The sequence below is a fragment of the Malania oleifera genome, chromosome 7 (genome assembly GCF_029873635.1).
Source record: "Malania oleifera isolate guangnan ecotype guangnan chromosome 7, ASM2987363v1, whole genome shotgun sequence".
NCBI classification, from domain to species: Eukaryota; Viridiplantae; Streptophyta; class Magnoliopsida; order Santalales; family Ximeniaceae; genus Malania; species Malania oleifera.
Genome location: NC_080423.1, coordinates 10,020,306 through 10,043,188, shown reverse-complemented (window position 1 = coordinate 10,043,188; position 22,883 = coordinate 10,020,306). Strand labels below are relative to the sequence as shown.

At 37.0% G+C, this 22,883-nt stretch overlaps 1 protein-coding gene across 5 annotated transcripts in view; it reads right to left on the bottom strand.

Annotated features, from left to right (window-relative positions):
* Nucleotides 1-4,641: 4,641 nt before the first annotated feature.
* Nucleotides 4,642-22,883, bottom strand: part of LOC131160450 (protein SCO1 homolog 2, mitochondrial) — a 44,595-nt gene continuing 26,353 nt past the window's right edge. For 2 of the 5 annotated variants that reach the window (XR_009138048.1, XR_009138046.1), the window contains 7 exons: nt 6,965-7,165; nt 6,791-6,880; nt 6,545-6,677; nt 6,305-6,451; nt 6,052-6,197; nt 5,692-5,783; nt 4,642-5,351 (listed from right to left, as the gene is read on the bottom strand). Coding sequence is in view for 1 of the 5 variants with exons in the window: in XM_058116152.1 (XP_057972135.1) it covers nt 6,349-6,451; nt 6,545-6,677; nt 6,791-6,880; nt 6,965-7,165 (527 nt within the window). In the remaining 4 variants the exon portion in view is untranslated. Of the gene's footprint in view, nt 5,352-5,691; nt 5,784-6,051; nt 6,452-6,544; nt 6,678-6,790; nt 6,881-6,964; nt 7,166-22,883 lie in introns of all 5 variants that reach the window. The other 3 variants (XR_009138045.1, XR_009138047.1, XM_058116152.1) reach the window with 3 other exon arrangements.

Genomic DNA, 22,883 nt, shown 5'->3' with positions numbered 1-22,883 from the left:
TCTCAAGCCCGAAAACACTGAGGAAACTCTGTACACCATACACTTCTAAGCAGCGGTACACAAGAAGTTGTAAACAACTATATACAATACCAGAAATCTATAAATCCCAACATATATATATATATATATATATATATATATATGTATCACAAAAACACCCAGTGACGTCATCAAAATCTTGGGATCTACTCCAAACCATTGACATCGTAGAAACACCTACCCTTCCAATAAAGGCAGCGTAAGCAGTCCTCTACCCGCAAGCCTGATAAGCTCACCTAGCAGGATCCCCTAAAAATATAGTAAGTCACTAAGATGAGACAATGCTCAGTAAGAGTAAATATACTATTACTAGTGTGCGACGACTGAGTGATACTTTTAATATACAGATACAATACTGATACTGTAAAATAGGTAGGCTGATATACTACATAAATCACATGCGCTGTAATTTAAAATACAACTGTGTATCTGAATTTTCTAATCATACATACTTCTAATATCATAATATAACTGTTGTTGTATGATATATCTGTACATAAGAACCTCTGTGATAATACCCTAGGATCTGTATGTCATGATTTAACCCCTCATGACACAGTTGTGCAGCCCGTAGGAGGGACTTACTCTAGTTCGCCTACCAAGTAAGTCAATCTGAATCTCTATCAACCGATAATCTAGCCCACTGCAGTCTCTCTGGGCAATCTCCAAGTCTATCTCGTCTAACCGACCACCTCAACCTAGCTTGCTAGGGAGACTGCAATCTCTCCTGATGCGGTTAAACAAAATCCACATACTATTTGAGATATGTGGTTGCACTCTATCTGAAATAGCAATGGTACCGTGCTCTGCTATCTGAATCTGTCTGAAATTTCCTCAAGGGTCTGATATGTGTGTAATACATACATACATACATACATACATACATACATACATATATATCTATAATATCTCTCTGAAATATTTGTAATTTTTGTCTAAAATATCTGTAATATTTTTATGATATATTTGTAATTTCTGTCTGAGTGTTATGGTTTTATAAATCATGTTAATCTAAAAAATACTATAAATCATACTTTCTGCTAATATACTGTATAACTAGATATCTGTAAAATTGTATAATGATCATACTAAACAGTAATAAACTCATGCCACACATTTGAGTAATCAAAATCTTATGCTCAATTTCTATAATTGTACTGTAATACTAATAACAATAATATTCTTGAAAAATTGATCAATAAGCTGATATATATATATATATATATATATATATATATATATATATACATAATCTTCTGGTATACATTCTAAAATCTTTAACATAGCTTATTTCCCCTACTTAACTACTGGAAAGCCCCTAGTATGACTGATCCTACACCCGCAGTATTCCTCGCTCAACACCCTGAAAACAACAATCCCGAAAACAAAACTTTAGTATTCCTTTGTGTACTACATTTTTTATAACTATGGTAAAACCAAATATTGGATAAAAGGTCTTACCTTGAATTTGGGTTAAAATCCAAGGTAGCCCCACCAACAATCCACTCTGACAGACTTGTAGAGAACTTCCCCAGGAGTGTCTTGGTGGCCTTGGATCGTCAAACCGGCAAGAATCCAACCCAAAAATTTAGAGAGAAGATGGGAGAGGCAAATCGGAGAGAGAAGAGGGGTTTTGTGCATGAATTTTCAGCTGAAAAAATAAGGTTTACGCTATTTATACACTGGCCTTCGTCGATGAGCTACGTCACTTCATTGGCGAGGTCAAGAAGAAAATTCATCGACGAATGCTGATCCTCGTCGACGAAATTCATAATTGAGATATATCCTCTTGGTATCTTCTCGTCAATGAGACACGTCCCCGTCGACAAGTCCCTTATGTGTGCTCGTCAACGAATCCCATGTGTTCGTCGACAAAACCGTGTTTAATTTTCCAATTTTTAATTCCTTTTCTCTCCTTCTCCTATTATTAAATTATGAAAATTATCCGAGTATCTACATGAGCAAATTGCATGTGCGTACTAGTTTGTAAGAGTACATAGGATATCACCGAGTCATAAGTTCAGTACTTATGAGTTTTCAAAGTCAAAACAAGAGTTTTATAAAAATATCCTTTACTCAAATGTATTTTTATATAGGACAAGTTTGAAATCATATTAGTATTATAATCTTTTAAAGACTTGGTCCTAGTTGGGCTTAAAACCTCATTTATGCACCACTCAAATTCCTCTCTCAAATTTCCTAAACACCCTTCAATATTTGGGGCATAACTTTTGCTAGAAGACTCCAAAAAGGGAGATCTTGGCATCTACCAAAAGCTAAGAAAAAACCTCACAACTTTTATGTTGAAGACTTTCATAGATGAGAAGCTTTCAATAATGAACAAATGGGGTCAAATAGTCAACGATTTGGGGTAAACAGTTGACGGTTTGCTTCGGGATTCTAACTCCAACGGCTATAAACAATTAGTTTTCAAAGTAAACAATTAATATATTAGCCCAACGGCCATAAAACGACTAGTAACCCAATTTGTCTATAAATACAAGTTCAAAGGCTTGTTTAAACATTGATCAACATAGTTATAAATCATAGTTCATTTGCTCAACTTCTCTCTTACTCTTCAATCTTAGTTTGATACATTACCTTGGGAGAGATTGTGTGAGGATTTGATTGTATCAAATATAAGCTCATTCAAGGAGCATTTGTTTTGTAATTATTTTCTTCTATTTTTTGTAAAATGATTCTTGGTAAACCTAGGGTTCTTGGTGAATCAGATTATAAGGTTCTTGGTGAATCGGATTATAGGGGTTCTTGGTGAACCTTACTAAAAGACTCTTGGTGAGCGAAAGGGATTTGTTCCTGTGGTATAAAGGCTTCTTCGCTAGTGAAGGAGGTTTGTTAGTGGATTGTGGAAACCTTGGGTGTGACTCAAGGTGTCGATGTAGGCAAGGTGCCAAACCACGTTAACATCGGTGTTTAACTTTTCTTTCTTTCTCTTCACTTTATGTCTTGTGCATGATTTATATTTTATATAATCATTTGTATCTTGTCAAGTTTTATATTTTGTAGAGAAAAGCGAAAAATAAGTAAAAGAATCCATTCACCCCCCCCCCCCTTTTAGACCTGACTCTAGGACCAACAGAACATTTTACTTACGCAATCAATTTAGATTAATGAATAGACATAAGTATGATAAAATAATTTCATTATTCTTTTAAAATATATAAGATAAAAAAATGATATCAAATTAAATAAATTAAATTAAAAAATTGGTTAGTGTAATATCTTGAAAACTGAATAAACGAATTGAAAACTTAATCGATTCTCGAATTAAACAGTTTATCAGTCCAATCTTTTTAGATCAATCAATTGACATATGTATGACAAAATAATTTTATTTTTATTTTAATCTTTTTAAAAATATATAAAAAATAAAAATTACTAATAAATCATAACAATGCCTAGTAGTTATAGTATTACAAAATGTTTGTTGGATGTAATTTCATACAAATCTAATAGTAACACGTCATAAAACATCATTCAGTATTTTTAAATTCAAGTAACCCATCAAACATAATGCTAAAAAAAAACATAAACCAAAATATGAAAATCCATACTTCATAAATCAAAATTATCTATCAAACATGATGCTAAAAAAAACATAAACTAAAATTTCAAAATTCATATTTCATAAATGAAAATTGTAAAGTTAAATGTTAGTATTTTTTAAAATATGAGTGCTTATATTAATTGATTGACCTTTCATCTAACCAATTCACCAATCTTTTTTTAATATTTTATCCAAGTTGTTATGTTATTAAATATGAGATTCATCTAAACTCAGAAAATAAGTGACAATTCAATCAACTAATCGATATGAGCTGATTTTTAAACTATAATTTAATTTTAAAGATATATTTAATCATTTAATTTGTATGTAAATTGTATATGCAAATTTTAAAACAATAAAATCATTTAAGTATTTTCTTCATTTGATATTCTTTTCCTCCCTAACTTCATTTGTTTTCTATTCTAGTATTTTTCAAGTTCCAAATGTGGCCAAAATAATTTTGATGGAGATAAAAAGCAATAATTTGGCATGCTCATGCAGAGTAAAAGTGTGAAAATACATGCAGATAAAGTTCTAAATTTAAGTGTGAAATCATTATTTATAAGAAATACTTTTTTAGTTTTTATCTCATGTAGCAAGCACAAAAACAAAAAGGACAAAAATAAAAAACAAAACAAAACAAAAGTGCTCCATGTAAGTTCTTTCCTCCAAATAATACAATATAAATTTGTTGTAAAATCAAGTCCTAAGGTTATGTACACAGCAAATACGAAAACAATGAATTTACGTAATTTGGCAGTCTACATATATATTCATGAAATTCCTGCACAGTTTCCACAATATCGTCAAATGAAAACCCTAAATTACAATATGTATACAGAGCCCCACATGACAATTCCAAAATACCATCATATGAAAATTCCACATTGACACCATGCCACAACTTGAATATACTGTACCATACCACAAGAGCGTCTTAATTTAAGTATACAAAAATTCCACACGTGAAGAGCTCAAGGTCATCACTCCATGGTAACAATGCAAGCATGCACATGAAAATTGAGAAAAATAAAAGAGAAACAAACCAGTGTTATTTGTAATATTGATTTATTAATTATCAAGACCATGCATCGTATGCTACGCATGCTTATTTTGATATTCAAAAGCATGCTCGCGCAAGTTGCGCGACCAATGCCAACCAGTAACCAAAGCATACATTAAAATATACACGATCATATTTGCTAGCCTGTTTTCCAAACCTAATAGACCAACATTACCACCCAAATGTAACAAGAAGCCAAAAGACGGACAAAATCACAAGGGGTTGATAGGCGGCTTGTCATTTTGCCCTCCCTACCTCTTTAGCAGGATAGAAAGCGACGCTAGAAAGTGATGCTTGAATATGGCATTATAGTGCATCATGGAACTGAGAGAGAGGGAGTGGGAAGAGGGAAAGTGATGCTATACACATGAAAGAGACATAGGAAGCAGCAGGGCGCGAGGCCATCAACAGACAAAGGGCTTTCAGCATTCGCTGGTGAGCCTGAGCAGAATGGAGAAATGCCTGAGAAGTTTTGAAGCTTCTGGATTTCGTCAATGGAAGTGCCACATTGCTGCTTTTTGCTCAAGTAGCAGTTGGTGTTGCCCCCATTCAGGATTTAGACATCGATTCTGTAATATGCCCTAAAGCCAGCCCTTGAAAGACTGGCCAGATAGTGGAAGCAGTTGCCTGCATGCCTGCCTGCTTTCACAAGGATACGTTTGGTTGGCAAAATTTGTATTCCTAGGAACAGAATGGCCACAATGAGGATTTGATAGTTTACTCCAAAACAACAAAGAAAAAAATACATGGGCATCATAAAGCAAATAATAATACGAAATTTTTTTTTACAAGGAACGTACAAAAAATAATTATTCTCAAATTTCTTGTGAAAAAGACTATTCTTTTTCATTCCATGTCGGATGAAACAAAACAAACTTTTGCATGAATAGCCTTCTTCTAGATTATTATACCCCTCATTGTTTTCATTAGATTTTTATCGTATTACATGCTTTTTGTATTTCATCCTATTCCTAGAAATAACCATTCCACGAACCAAACATAATGTAAATCTCTGATTTACCTAGGAAAGCAATTACTCAAGCCAATCCCAATTACCAACAGCTTACAGGAGTTCAAATCGGCGGGCATGCGTGTTAGAGAGAGAGAGAGATTCTGCACAACCCACAATGTTGAAACATAAGCCCCATCTGAGACAACCAGCACATAGCAAGCATAGAACTACACTGCATGATCTAAGAAGGTTGTGGCAATCCCGCTTAAAGCAAAGGGCAATGTAAAGTTAGTTTTGTCCCAGAGAGGTCAATCGAATTTTAGCTTAGGTGGTCTCAACCTAGGCATCAGAAGCTGAGAACTCAGCATGACATGCAAGGTGGAGCAATGGATTTACATGGGTGGTAATTCAGGTTTCATGCAAACAAACCAGTGAGAAACGAACCACAGTAAATAAAATAATTTCCAAGTAGCTTCAAAGATCCCATTCCAATCAATATTTTGATGTTCACATCTAATCAATCTCGGTGATGGAACTTTTAAGTTCTCATCAAACCACCGCTTGCTCATGCAACACTTGAACATGAACAAAAATTAACACTCGAGTCACTGATTGTAATTTCAATGATATTATGAAACAAAAAAGTGTCAGATCCCTGTCCAAAATATTAAGTTTTCCTTACCCAGCATGAGAACACAGCAACTCCGTGCCCCACAGCCAATATATTCAAGTTCTCCTTAGTTCCTTGAGTATAGCTTCTGACAGTTCCTCAGCACTGTACTCTACTCCAAAGCATCCAACAACCTCCATGCTGGGATTCAGCAAATACCTATTTGTTTTAATTGAGATAAACAAAATCTATTTCCACTTCAGCTCAACAAGATAATAAATGGAAATTGAAAACTATATGCTCTGGGCTTACATTTTATCAGATGATTCAATAAGATAATCATCCCCATCCTCTTCAACCTTCTTGAAATAAACGCGGTATTCCTGTGCCATCTGTCTAATAGCAGTGACAGGTCCCGTTAATCCCACTATTCTTGGGTCGAACTCTGCACTCACAAAGAAAATAGGAGAAAAGAAGGGGTAGCCAAATCTTTTTAGTAAAACCAAGGTAATTAGTAAATGTATATTTCCAAGCAAAAGAGAGGTAGAAAAAGATAACCTTTAACATAAGCACGAAGTTGCAGAGGGGAATCACGCTGAGGATCAATTGTGACAAATACTGGCAGAAGCTTAAAGTTCTGTTTTGACTCTTGCAAAAGTAAAATTCATAATATCAATGATCACGCCAAAAATAAAAATTAGTTATTTGTTTAGCAAAGTAATAATTGCAAACCTAATATATCTATTGCCTTGGCCATTATTTGGAGTTGCCCTGGCCCAACACTAGGGGATGAAGTATAACCGAAGTAGAGAATAACCCAGTTTCCAAGAAGATTCTTTTCTGTAACTAATTGGTAATTGGAATTAATTAGAGTGAAGGGGCCACCAATTATTGGCCCTTTGCAGGTGTTTCCTTCAACATTGTTTCCCTGCCCTGATTCAGCAAACGACTGGAGTTAGAATTGGCATGAATCATACAGTTGTAATAATACATTATCCACTAAATGGATCGCTATTTAAGAAGTCTAATGGCAAATGTTCAAAAATTCACATAATATGACCTTTCATTTCCTTGTTATTTCCTGATAAAACAGTTCGAAGAAATATTCTTTATCGATTAAACAAATAGAGAATGGACTCAGGTACATATCCATCCACTCAAGAACAGAAGGGAAGGACATCCCATCATGAGCCGAGCTTGTTCAGGGCATTATACTTGCCTGTGACTGCCTGTCACGTGCGTTTGGGATGGGTTTCCATCATGTAAATACTAGTGTAGGGTTATTTTTCAGAGATAGTTTTTCCCTAGACTAAAAAGGGGAGTATGACTCCTTGGTCATAGTGGGTGAGAATAGCTTAGAAAGCTCTTTAGGGGAGGGTGAGTGTTCATCAACCTATAAAACTCACTAGCTATTGTCAACGTGTTTATCCTACTAGCCTCCCTCGCTAAACACACGTTGTTAAAGGAGGATGATAATGAATTACGTTGTTTTAATGTTTACTACTTAAGTGTGACTGCTTTCATAAGTTGCATATTGCTTCCGCTTATATATGCTTAAATGACAATGAAAATGTTTTGTTGGTGAATTGTGGTAAACGCTAGGCTGCCTAGTTAAACAAAAGGGCTTTAGCTAGCGCTGCATGGTCCATTTACAAAGGTATGAAATATTAGGCCCGTGACACAAGAAATGGGGAAAGGAAAAAGAGAAACAAAACTGAATTTCTTCATTTACTGATAACTTCTTGAAATTCATTAGAAAGCAAATATATATGAAACAATTTAGCATGGTTATCAAAATCCTGATCTGAATCGAGTGATTCTACGATCCTATGATCCATACTTGCCTAATCGATCTGGATCTTAAGTAGAATCTCAATATAGTAGTATCCTAGTAGGATCTTATCTACATATTTAAGATCTTAAGATCTCGATCCTACTTGCGATCCGATCGATCCTACTTTTGCAATGGAATATGGATATTTCCTATTTAGGAATTTAAAGAAAAAAGCCCAATTATATATTTTTATTGACCCAAACTCTTTATTTTTTCATGGACCAAATTTGCATCAAAATTGGGGCAACACACAAGCATGTTCTAGGATTTGTTCAATACAAGTCGAGAGGAGCATCTATTGAAAGCTCTTTTCTTTCAAAATTGAAAGCTCTCTGAGAGCTTAGAGTTCTTGATAGACAAATCCTAGGTTGTCCATCAGTAGTCTTGGATTGTTCCTTCTTCCAGCAACAGTAGAGGTCAAGTCACAATCAGGCTGAGAGCTTAAAGTTGCAGACCTGTAGCAATTATGTGTATCTTTGCAGTTCTTTTTTACTTTTTTCCTTTTTTTTCTCTCTTATTATTGACAAGCCAGAGACCTATCTTTTTTCCCAAAGCAGAGAGCATATAGCTTTCTTTTTCCTCTTCTTTTCTTTGCCACTAACAAAAAGTTCTTCCTCTTCATTCTTTTTTTCCTTCATCTCCTTCTTTATGATCTAACGACAAAACCACAAAAACTGAGAAATTTACATCAATTCATCGAATTAAGATTAGCAATTTTTTCTTCCTTCTTCTCCTCATTCATTTTTCTTTTCTTTTTTATTTAAAAAAATAAAAATAAAAAGGGCAGCCCGGTGCACAAAGCAACAAAGCTCCCGAATATGTTAGGTCCACGGAAGGGGTGGACCACAATGGATCTATATTACGTATGTAGCCTTACCTTGCATTTTTACAAAAGGCTATTTCCACGCCTTGAATCCATGACCTCGCTAGCAACAATCTGCCCTTTGTAAAACACTTTGCAATTCAGGCTATTTTGATTTTTTTGTTTTAGGTTCAAAATTGTTAAAGGAAAAACATGCTAGGTGCTAGCTAGCAAGCTAGCTACATTCCTTAAATTTGTTTTAATTTCATGAACTTACTACCAAGTTTTAAGGATTATTTTATTAAAAGTTATCATAAATTGCCAAATATATAAAATTTTAATTTATCTTACATTTAAGTAGAATCTTACGATCCACGATCCGATCCTACAATCCTATGTAGGATCTCGATTCTAACGACCTTGCAATTTAGGCATATAAAGTTAGCCATTCTTCACCCATCCTCAAAAAAAAAAAAAGTACAATTTATTATTTTTGAACTTCACATGATGGCAAAATCAGTAGAAGATACAATTCAGTTGTAAGTGCATATTGTTATAGAAAAAGGCCTCGAGTTTATGATGTTCGCCAAGCCAGAAAATTGATGGATCTATTTGACCCTTTTGGGAGCCAATTCCAAAGAGTCGAGGATTATTTAGAAATAAAAACACAAAAATATAATAATTCATGTATGATGTGTCATTAGCCCCAATTGGGAAAAACTAAGCATCAATTTTTAAAATGCTTAAGCATCAAGAACCAACATCATATGCAAGATACAAACTTTTTTACTCTCAACAACTCCAAACATCATCAAATTTCACTTCTTTAACTCATCTCCTTAAGCTTCTTAATAAACCTAAAAACGTGCTATTGCAACTATTGCAATTCTCCTAACTAAATGAAAAGGCCATGATGATCCATCCACCTATTCTCAAATTAAAAGTAGTCCCTCATTCACTCTGACTCAAACTAAACAGGAAAATAATCTAACCCAGCTCTAGCTAGAATTCTCGAGTGAGATGAGGAAACTCGTCCTCTCACTCAACACTAAAAAGAAAGCAATCTAGGCTACTAGCCACAGCCCTATACACAACCCCCCCCCCCCCCCCAACACACACACACACACACACACACACACACACAAACCAAGTGAACACAGCATTATGCAAAGGAGTATCTCACAGACCACACTGCCTAATGAACCATATGAAAATTGCATGCTAGAAGAGAATCTCCCACCCCCTTGTTTTTCTGCCAGAAACAGAACCGCATTAAAATTACCCCCAACCCATCTAGAGTAACACAACCCATACACAGCTCCCAACTCCTCCCAAAACTGGGGTTTAAAGACAGGTCCAGTAGGACCATAATCGAGGTGAGTCACCAACAAACCCCCCCCCCCCCTTTTTTTCTCTCAAAAATCCAACCCAAAAATATAAATAAAAGTACACAGCAGCACTTACAATGGAACACCCCCCCCCCCCCCCCCCCCCCCCGCGCAGCACTTACAATGGAACACCCCCCCCCCCCCAATATAATCTGCTCAAGTAGCCATCCGAGTGTCATACACCATCAAATTCCTACCCCCACCCCCCAAAAGCCCCTCGTGAAGAAAGAACAGCCCAATGTCCCCAATCTTTCCCTCTAACTCATTAAATTTTCCCTAACAATTCCGCATGTGCATATACTAGTCCAGATTCTTGTAAGAACAAAATAGTAGGTGAGTATTTTTAGACACCAATTCCCAAACCAAACCCCTTTTATTAGAATCTCTTACCCCTCTAACATTCCAACTCATAACCTCATATTTTAACAATCCTGCCCCCTTTACTACCACCACTCCACTCTGGCAGTGCCCCCTATAATTTATTGAAGTCTAAATTTTTCAACTCTTTTTGAACCCCCTTAAAGGTTCTCAAGTTCCTCTCGATCCAAAGGGAACAAGGTAGCAAAAGCTGCACATCTCCGTAAAGCTATTCCCTTTCTCGTTTTGCCACAACTCCAATATCTCACTTGCTAGAAATCCCCCATGACAAGCAAAGTCACCCAAGGTTCAACAAAGTGGGTGATGAGAGTACTCCAAAGAAAGTTAGCTACCTGAAAGGAGAGCACATATCAGGATTGAGAGCCTTATAGGGTCTCTTGCACTGCAATAGGTAGAGTGTATTAAGCATATTGAGAGATACCATCCAAATGAACCTTCAGATCTTAAAAGGAACCTTACTCACTTTGAAATGGGTGCAAGGAAGGAACAAACAACCAATCTAGGAAACGAACTTCCAAGGGCTTGCACGAGAAACAATGTTACTTTGTCAAGTTTCCCACCCATTCCAATGGGCCCTTACTTTGTATCACCTTGTGCCATAGGGAATTAACTTCCAAGGGGAACATTAACAACCTTTTTCCAGTTATATTTTTTAGATACCACATTGCAAAGGCCCAAGCCCCCTTCTAACAGTCTCCAAACTAAGTAGGTGATCAGTCTTATTCTCCCCAAAATCAGACAAAGTAAAGTCATGCATTACACTCTCAAGAACACCAGCAACAGTCATTGGAACTCTAAAAAGAGATAAGAAATAAATGCCCATGCTGGAGAGGGAGGCACTAATGAGAGAACAAGACCTCCAAGACATAAGTACGCTCTCTTGCACCCCAATAACCTCCTACCAACCCTCAATTACAATTCACAGGATCCAGTATAAAGGTTGCCTCCAAGAGAGAGATCAAGACAGGAAAGCCACCAATCTAAAGAGACCCCATCAAAGACCTTAAACTTCTCTTGAGTGCCAAGTCCCAAACCCCCATATTAATGCTGGCACGGTGGCACCAGCTCTTGACAAGTTGGTTTTATTTCCAAAATATTTTTGAAAACTTTCAACGAAAACCTTTCAAATTTTTCAACATTGTCATCAAGAAACAAAATGCATTGTCCTACTCAAGACAACAGCTGCAGCAACAACAACAAAATATGCATTGTCCTCCCTTCCAAATTACTATTTCAGTTTCTAGTAGTTTCAGTTTCCTGTTTTCTAGCCTAGAGATCTGCTGATTTTGTGGCCTTCCTAATTTGGTGGCCTTCCTCAACTATTTATCTTGTAATCGTGTTTCTTGAAATTCAATAAGAATGGTTATTCTTCTTCTAAAAATTTCTTCATGGTATCAAAGCCTCGTGCTCTTTTCTTCTGATGATGTTGTGTAAGTCGGCGATGACCCACGCCCAAAGAAATCCTATTGGCTCTTCCGGTACATCTGAAACCATTCCACACAATCTCACTATTCCTCCCAAGTTTGTATATGCTGATTACTATTCCCAGAATTCAGCCCTTTATCTCACGGTTACAAAACTCAATGGGCATAAGAAACCATGGTGCGAGCATTGCAAAAAACCATGGCATACGAAGGAGGCACGTTGGAAGGTTCATCATAAACCAGCAAATTGGAAGCCAAAATCCAAACGTGACAGTCACGCCAACGAAGCCACTGCTGAAGAGACTCAAGAGCCTTCTACCAACTCGGATGCAGTCCCTTTTACCAAGGAGCAATTAGAGCACCTGTACAAATTGTTTCAATCTCCAAAACTGTCCTTAACTTCGTCTTGTTCTTTGGTACAAAAGGGTAACTCTCTTGCTACTGCATTTTTAGGTGTTATTCCTAATTTAGTTCATTCTTTGCTAATTGATTATGGCGCAACTGATCATATGACTGGTTGCTCCAAATTGTTCTCATCCTATATAGTCCGTGTGCAGGCAATAAAAAGGTCAAAATTGCAGATGGTTCACTCTCGGTAATTTCTGGGATAGGAATTATCAAACTCACTTCGTTGTTAACTCTCCATGATGTGCTCCACGTTCCAAATTTGTCTGGCAATTTGTTGTCCATCAGTAAAATTACCTCTGATCATCAATGTCAAGCTAATTTCTACTCTTTTTATTGTGAGTTTCAAGAATTTACCACGGGGGGGATGATTGGCAGTGCTAAGGAAAAAGATGGACTCTATTATTTTGACGATGGACCTAACTCGAGTAGAAAATGTCAAAGTACTTGCTTAAAATTTGTTTCTATTTTCAAAGATAATGATATCACGTTATGGCATTATAGGTTAGGCCATCCCAGTTTTCAATATTTAAAATACTTGTTTCCCAATTTATTTCGGAATAAAAGTCCATCTTCTTTTCAATGTGAAGTTTGTCAGTTTGCTAAACATCATCGTGCATCCTTTTCCACCCAACCCTACAAACCAACTACACCATTTACTATGATTCATGGTGATATCTGGGGCCCATGTAAAACATCTACGTATTCTGGAAAAAAATGGTTTGTGACCTTTATTGATGATCACACAAGATTAAGTTGGGTTTATTTGATAAAGGAAAAATCTGAAGTCGAAACAATTTTCAAAAATTTTTACACTATGGTACAAATACAATTTCAAAAAAAAAAAATATTCAAATATAGCGGACTGATAATGGTCGAGAATATTTCAAAAACATTTTGGGCCAATTTTTTCTTGAAAAAGGAATTGTTCACCAAAGCTCGTGTCAACACTCCACAACAAAATGGTTTGGCTGAAAGAAAAAAACAAACACTTATTGGAAGTAGCTCAGGCATTGCTTTTTACCAATCAAGTATCTTTGGGGTGAAGTCGTTCTTACTGCTACATATCTCATAAATAGAACGCCTAATAAGGTTTTAAGCTTTGAAACACCTTTTGATGTTTTTCATAAGTTTTATCCAACAAATTGGCTGTCTTCTTCTTTACCACTAAAGATATTTGGTTGTACCGCTTTTGTTCATATTCATAGTCATAATCGAGGAAAACCTAAACCCCGAGCCACAAAATGTGTGTTTGTTGGTTATGCTCCCACTCAAAAGGGGTATAAATGTTTTGAACTCATTTCCAAAAAAATGTTTGTTACCAAGGATGTTACATTCTTTGAATTACATCCCTATTTTACGCCTCATCTTCAGGGAAGGAACCAAAACAAAGATTCAGTTGTGTTTCATTAATTTTCAACTAATAGACTCGCAAAATGATGTCATTCTCCACCATTGATTATTCAACTTGAAAACCCACGGTTTATATATACCAGAAAAAATGAGTCAAGTTTTTTAGATACTGAAAAGGTAAGTCTTCCTTCCAATGCCATTCATGTGTTCATGATCCTATAATGACTAACACGGAGAAAAAGGAAAAAGCACACAGAGTTGGTACATTTGGACTTATCTATCGTGGACAGAGACAAATCGAAAGACAGTCCTTTACATTGTCTAGAATCTGTAAACATTCCAGGTAATGTCTACCGAGCCTTTACCTTATTTTCAATCCTTTTCACCTTCGAGTTTGTGAGTTCTATGTTTGAACCCGAGTTTGGTTCCAATCCTGAGTTCGATGATTCTGACTTCCATCCAGCAAATCCATTGTCCATTTATGATAGTCATGCGAACAATATCTCTCACATATTATCGTGCTGTACCGCACAACTTTGTCCTCTGGGTATAGAGATTCCTAATACTATGTCGGATGCTTAGAAAGTTCTTGAGTCGAAGGAGGCTGTCTCGAGGAGATGAAACGCTCTGAACAAAAAAGGGACAGGGCGTTAGTTGATCTCCCAAGAGAAAAGACCAAACTGTAGGGTGCAAATGGGTGTTTATAGCCAAGCCTATAAATAGTATGGTTCTCTAGACATGTTACAAAACTCATTAGTCAAACAAAGGGACTTCAATTAAAATCTATGACATTGATTCATCTTGGGGACATTCGACATAGCTATACTCGATAAGAAGTCTCTTTGTCACTCTTGTCAAGCTAATCATACTAGCCTCTACACAGTTGGACGTAAAAATGCATTTCTTAATGGAGACCTGGGAAAAGTGTACATGGATATACCTCTAGGATTTGGTGAAAAGTTTGGCCACACAGGAGTGTAAACTGAAGAAGTCTCATAGGGTGTTAACAGTCACAAAGAGCATGGTTGAGAAAATCATAATTTTGTTAAAAAAGTCGGGGGTATAACTCAAGGTCAGAGGATCTACTGTTGACTTTAGGAGTCCGATCCCATTTTGATATGGACAACCCCATCGTATCTTGTTATATTTAGAATGTGAACAGGTTTATTGTTTCAACACACACAATTAAGGTAACAGAAGAATGGAAGCCAAAAGGAACCCAAAAGATCATACAGTCTGGTGTATTCCATGAGACAAAAGAGCAAAGAGAAAAGAAGGACCTTATTATTTTCTTTGTTAATTGCATTTCGTGTTTGCATTTGTAAAGCATAGCTGCAGATGGGAATGAGATTGATAAGCTCAAACACAGGACCATAGACTGACCTTAGGGAACATAACATTTCATGAAAAAACCCTTCACTTAAAAGGCCATACTTATACATATAGGGTTGATAAGTTCCAAGGTCAAAACAGGGCTAAATCTTAGGTTTTAACTTACCTAGGTCGACTAACCATTGCATGTTCAAAACGCCTCAGTCGGCCAACCTTAGCTAACCGATCTCTTCATATAGTAAGTGCCTCAGGCCCTCAGCCAACCGGTCATGACAATAACACAGCCCAACTGACAGGCCACTTTTACACTTGAAGTGCCTAGCCGACCGGCCATTGTGTTATGGCACAGTTCTAAAAGGCCATCCGACCGGCTCTTTAAGCACAAAATAACCTCAGCCGACCAAGCACCAAGACCGGCAGACTGAACTTTAGCCCCAGCCGAACAAACTAACGAAGGTTTGGAATCGCCTTTGGCCGGCCGACAAACCAGTACCTAGCATAGCCGACAGAACCCCTAGAGAAATTCAAATTTTTGTGAGGTCAGCCGACCAGCACTGGCGCCAGTCGACTGAACCTCTCGGGTTTGGTAATTTTTCCGCGTTAAAACGGGGTTAATTTTTAATTAAACAAATTTAAAAATTCTAACTATATCCCTAACGGTTAGAATTTTGGAGAATTCTATAAATACCCCATTTCAAAGCATAATTAAGAACTCGATTAGCTAAAAATTCTCCGAAAATATTTTTGTGCTATACTTTCACATACTCTCACATACTCAAGCATACATTCAATCTCTTTCTCATATTCATTGTTTTATCATTATAGAAAGAGAGCATTAAGTTCATCTTCTTCATTTGCAAAGTCATTGCAACTTGAAGTTAGATTGAATACTCTTTATTGTGGGCACCATGCATATCATTGTTAAGCTTATACTCTCTCATTCATTCATATTTGAAAATCATTTTTAGAGAGTGAGCTTGAGTTGTTCCCATTTCGTTTAATTGATAAATATTGTTGGGAATACTCTTTACAGTTTGTGAATCTTTGCACACTCATTGCAAGATTCAAAAGCTAGTTTTCGTGCTTATTGGAAAATATTTTTGCAAAGCTAATCATCTTCATCTTCTACACTTTATTGTTGAAAAATACTTTTGGAGATTTTTCTTGTGTTTAAAGATCTTTGATATATACTTGCTAAACATTATATATTTGAATCAAACATCATATTTATCATCATCTCTCACATTATTTCATAAATACATTTTTGAGAGATATTGCACAAACTCTACTAAGCTTAAACTCCCATCATACAAGAGTGCATTGAGATTTATTGTGTACGCATCTGCTTGTTAGAGAAGCACTTTATTTGTACAAAAATTATTTTCCATCTTTGTATTCTAGGCATGGCTTGAAGAGGAGGTCACCATCCTGTAAGGTGTACCAGTTTGGCTCAGCCTGATAATTGAGTTGAGGTGACTCTGCCTCGTAAAGAGAACTGGTTGTGGCTCAACCCCGTATTTGAGCTGAGGAGACCCCACCTCGTAAGGAGAACTAGTTGTGGCTCAACCCTATAATTGAGCTGAAGAGACTCCGCCTCGTAAGGAGAACTGGTTGTGGCTCAACCCCGTAATTGAGTTGGGGAGTCTCCGCCCATGAGGAGAGTTGTAAACGGCGTCGCTCCGCCTGGTTAAGTGAGCATTTAGTGGTATCCTCTTACTAGTTAGCTTGAGGCGGGGACGTAGGCAGGATAGGCCGAACCTCGATAAAAATAAATGTGTTATTCTCTTCCCTATACTCTTTCCTTTCCAACACTTGCATGTCTATATTTGAACTGCTGTGAATGATTTAAATATTCGCATATCTCAATATCTGTGAAATTGGTAACTGCTTAGATAGACCCTAGGTTGTGAAATACTAACTGTGGTTTAAAATTGATCTCGCCTAACCTAAAAAGAATTTTTAAATATCCAATTCACCCTCCCCCCCCCCCCCCCCCCTTTTGGGAATACACCATTCCTATCAATTGGTATCAGACTCTCACTGCAAAAAGTTTAACTGCTTGTGTTAAAGATCACAATGGCTCACGTTGGTGTATCCTTGTTTTGTGAGGGAAAATTCTCTACAGGCCCTCCAATGTTTTATGGTGAAAATTTCACCGAATGGAAACTTAAAATGATTATTTTTATCAAATCATTAAATTGGAGGACTTGGAGAGTAATTTCTCAAGGGAATTTTGTGCCTATGAAAATTGTTAATAATGTTGAAATTCCCAAATTAGAAAATGCATTGAACGAGAACGACGTGAATTTTATGCAAATAAATTTCGATGCCATGAATATTCTATTTTATGCTTTAGATACTAATGTCTTTCATGAAGTCATGCCATGTCAAAGTGCTAAGGAAATATAGAAAGAACTTGAAAAGAGATATGGAGAAACCAAGCAAGAAAAGGCTATCACTCCAAATGTTTCAAGCTCAAAATATTATGAAGGAGAAAATTGATGCTTTATAGCTTTAACTAACGAGGAGGTAAATTCTTCTCCTTCTATTTCATTAAATGATTAATGCATTGATACTTGCAATATATCTTGTAATACTTCTAGTAGCGAATCTTCTAGTGAATCTGATGATGATAGCATGCCAACTTATGAGGAACTTAAAAAGGAATATATTAAAACTCATAAGTTTCTTGCTAAGATAAACAAAAGATATAATGCTTTGAAAAACAAGAATGAAGCTTTATTGAAAGATCTAGAATCTAAAATTCTTGTTATAAAAGAAAAGGATTTGAAAATCTTAAGATTAGATAACAAGAATGCAATGTTGGAAAAAGAGCTAAAAGACTTAAGATCCCAAGTTTCTATCGAAAATGAAAAGGATCTTCAAATATCTGAACTCGAGTGCAAAGCAAACACGATGACCAAAGAATTCATAAAGTTACAAGGTGTTTGCAAAAGCTTAAAAGATCTAAAAACTCAAGGCCTATAAAGAAAAATTGAGGACCAAGCTAAGATCATCCATACATTTTTACTAGGGGCAAAGAAAATTTTGACAAGCTCTTAGGTTCACAGAAGATGGCCTTGAACAAAGAGGGTATAAGGTTTAATGGAATTGAAAATAGGAAGAGGAAGAACCTATACATGAGGTACTTTGCAAGAGAATCTAAACATTATGCTAGTACCTCCTCCAGTCCATATGATCACACCACCTGCATCTTGTATAAAAAGAAAGGGCACATAAATTTGATTGCGTTTGGTGTTTTAATTTGTAATAATGCATATATTATTTTATTTGTAATTGCATTTAGTGTTTTAATTTGTAATAATGCATATCATGTATGATGGGAATGGGATTGATAAGCTCAAACACAAGACCATAGACTGACTTTAGGGAACATAACATTTCATGGAAAAACCCTTCACTTAAAAGGCCATACTCATACATATAGGGTTGATAAGTTCCAAGGTCAAAACAGGGTTGAATCTTAGGTTTTAACTTACACCGATCAACCAACCTTTGCACGTTCAAAATGCCTCAGTCGACCGACCTCAGCCGACCGATCTCTTCATATATTAAGTGCCTCAGCCGACCGGTCATGACAATATACAGCCCGGCCGACCGGCCACTTTTACACTTGAAGTGCCCAGCCGACCGGCCATTGTGTTATGGCCCAATTCTAAAAGGCTAGCCGATCGACTCTTTAAGCACAAACCTCAGCTGACCGAGCACCAAGACCGGTAGACTAGACTTTATCCCTAGCCGACCGAACTAACGAAGGTTTGGAATCGCCTTCAGCCGACCAACTAGTACCTAGCACAGCCAACCGAACCCCTAGAGAAATTCAAATTTTTGTGTGAGGTCAGCCGACCGACGCTGGCACCAGTCAACCGAACCTCTCGAGTTTGGTAATTTTTCAGTGTTAAAACGAGGTTAATTTTTAATTAAAAAATTAGAAAATTCTCACTGTGTCCCTAACGGTTAGAATTTTGGGGAATTCTATAAATACCCCATTTCAAAGCATAATTAAGAACTTGATTAGCTAAAAATTCTCTGAAAATATTTTTGTGCTATACTTTCACATACTCTCACATATTCAATCTCCTTCTCATATTCATTGTTTTATCATTATAGAAAGAGAGCATTAAGTTCATCTTCTTCATTTGCAAAGTCATTGCAACTTGAAGTTAGACTGAATGCTCTTTATTGTGAGCATCATGCATATCATTGTTAAGCTTATACTCTCTCATTCATTCACATTTGAAAATTATTTTTAGAGAGTGAGCTTGAGTTGTTCCCATATCGTTTAATTAATAAATATTGTTGGGAATACTCTCTACAGCTTGTGAATCTTTGGACACTCATTGCAAGATTCAAAAGCTAGTTTTCGTGCTTATTGGAAAATATTTTTGCAAAGCTAATCATCTTCATCTCCTACACTTTATTGTTGAAAAATACTTTTGGAATTTTTCTTGAGTGTTTAAAGATCTTTGATATATACTTGCTAAATACTATATATTTGAATCAAAGAACATATTTATCATCATCTCTCACATTATTTCATAAATACATTTTTGAGAGATATTGCACAAACTCTACTGAGCTTAAACTCCCATCATACAAGAGTGCATTGAGATTTATTATGTACACATCCGCTTTTTAGAGAAGCACTTTATTTGTACAAAAATTATTATATATCTCTGTATTCCAGGCGTGGCCTGAAGAGGAGGTCACCATCCTGTAAGGTGTACCAATTTGGCTCAACTTGGTAATTGAGTTGAGGTGACTTTGCCTCGTAAAGAGAACTGGTTGTGGCTCAACCCCGTATTTGAGCTGAGGAGACTCTGCCTCGTAAGGAGAACTGGTTGTGGCTCAACCCCGTAATTGAGCGGGGGAGTCTCTGCCCCGTAAGGGGAGTTGTAAACAGCGTCACTCCCCCCTGGTTAAGTGAGCATTTAGTGGAATCCTCTTGCTGGTTAGCTTGAGGCAGGGACGTAGGCAGGATTGACCGAACCTCGATAAAAATAATTGTGTTATTCTCTTCCCTATACTCTTTACTTTCCAGCACTTGCATGTCTATATTTGAACTGCTGTGAATGATTTAAATATTCGCATATCTCAATATCTGTGGGATTGGTAATTTCTTAGATAGACCCTAGGTTGTAAAATACTGACAGTGGTTTAAAATTGATCTCGCCTAACCTAGGAAGAATTTTTAAATATCCAATTCATCTTCCCCCACCCCCCACCCTTTTTCTTGGGAAGACACCATTCCTATCACATACAATGTTCATAAGACATTCACAGGATGGGAAGATAGCGATACTGATTGTGTATGTAGACGATATAATTCTCACTAGAGATGACGTACTTGAGATGAACCAATTGAAGACTTCCCTCTCATCAACATTTGAGATCAAGGACTTAAGATCTCTGAGGTATTTCCTTGGAATGGAGGTTGCTCAATCAAAGAAAGGGATTGTTGTCTCCCAACGAAAGTATGTCCTTGACCTCCTTAAGGAGATTGGGATCAGCGGTTGCAACCCAGCAGACACTCCAATAGATCCCAATCAGAAACTTGGAGATGACAAAGAAGGTGATCCAGTGAATACAACTAGGTATCAAAAGTTCGTGGGAAAGTAAATTTACTTATCACATACATGGCCCGATATTTCTTTTGCTGTGAGTTTAGTAAGCCAGTTTATGCATTCACCCTATGAGAAACATCTTGAAGCAGTTTATCGAATTCTCGGATACTTGAAAAGTACGCCAGGCAAGGGTTTACTCTTCTAGAAGACCACACAGCAGAACATAGAGGCATACACTGATGCAGATTGGCAGGCTTAGTTATTGACAGGAGATCCACATCAGGATACTATACTTATGTCTGGGGAAATATTGTCACATGGCAAAGCAAGAAACAAAATGTGCCTACAAGGAGCAGTGCCGAGGCAGAATGTTATATTTGTATGTGTGGCTCTTATGCTTAGGGCTCATCAACAAAGGAAGAAGAAAAGCATATGGAGTAAGTGGTGCAACACAGTAGGGACTCGTCGACAAGCACCCTGTGCTCGTCGACGAGTAAATCCTAAGAGCAAGGAAAATTCAGAGATTCTGAGATACCGAGAGCAAATTTAAAGACTCGTTGACAAGTGAGCTTACTAATCGACGAGTGTCCTGTTCTCGTCGACGAGTGCATCTGGGCTGCGAGAAAATATTTAAATTTTGAATTGGAACGTTAGGGTGGTTGGGTAATTGGAGAGAAACCTCTAAGGGAGTTTAAAAGTGGGTCAAGTCATAAATTCCGTACTCAATCCCAAAAGAAAAAGAATATCCGGCGTTACAAATGTGGTAAAAAGGGGCATGTTAAACCGGAGTGTCCGAATTTGAAGAAAGAAAATGCTGAAAAGCATGAAGGAATTTCGAAATCAGCGAATGTGGTTCAAGGAGGTTCAGTTTGCAGTGATGGTGATGTTCTTTCGGTTTCGTCAAGGTCGGATAACCTTACTAACTCATGGATACTTGACTCCGAATGTTCTTACCATATGACTCCAAATAAGGAGTGGTTCAGCACCTACAAGTTAGTGAATTCAAGTTCAAATCTTATGGGTAATGATGTTTCTTGTAAGATCATTGGCATGGGAAATGCTAAGATAAAAATGTTTGATGATGCTGTGAGAACCTTGAGCAACGTAAGACATATACCGGAGTTAAGGAAGAGTTAGATATCACTTGGTACCTTGGATTGTAATGGTTTCAATTACAAGTCCAAAGGTGAGGTTATGAAAGTATGGAAAGGAAATTTGACGGTGATGAAAGGGCAAAAGCTAGATGGGAATATTTATACACCGCAGGAAACTACTGTTGTAGGTGTTGCTGCAACCGTAGATGCTGAATCTGATGAAACTGTCTTGTGGCATATGCGTCTTAGGCATATGGGGTTACATGGTATGAAGGAACTACACAAGAGGAAACTCTTGAAAGGTATAAAATCATGTCAGTTGGACTTTTGCAAGGTTTGTGTTCTTGGAAAACAAAACATGGCAAATTTCAAGTTAGTTGTTCACAAGACGAAAGCTATTCTTGATTATGTGCATTCCGATGTTTGGGACCCGGTTAGAGTAGCATCAAGAGGTGAACATGTGTATTATGTGAGTTTTGTTGACGATTACTCACGAAAAGTCTGGGTATACTTCATGCGGCACAAGTCTGATACATTTGCCAAGTTCAAGTTATAAAAAGCTGAAGTGAAAAACCAGACGGGGAGGAGAATCATATATCTAAGATTGGACAATGGGACCGAGTACGCTAATTCTCCATTTATGGAGTCTTGTGCGCAGCAGGGCATTAAGAGACACTTTACCGTTCGCCAGCTACCTCAGCAAAATGGTGCGGCTGAAAGGATGAACCGGACTCTTCCTGAAAGAGCTCGGTGTCTCAGGCTTAATGCAGGGCTACCGAAATCTTCTGGGTTGAGGCAGTTAGTATGGCTTTTTTCTAATAAACCGATCACCAAGAATACCGTGGCAAGAGAGGTGTGGATGCGAAATGTAGTACACTACTCCAAATTGAAGGTATTCAGGTGTCCAGCCTATGTTCACGTGTTTAGTGAGGAGAGGTCTAAGCTTGACCCAAAATCTCGGTGTTGCATCTTTTTAGGATATCAGAAGGGTGTGAAGGGTATAAGTTATGGGATCCAGTGGCAAACAAGGTGGTGATTAGTAGAAATGTAGTCTTT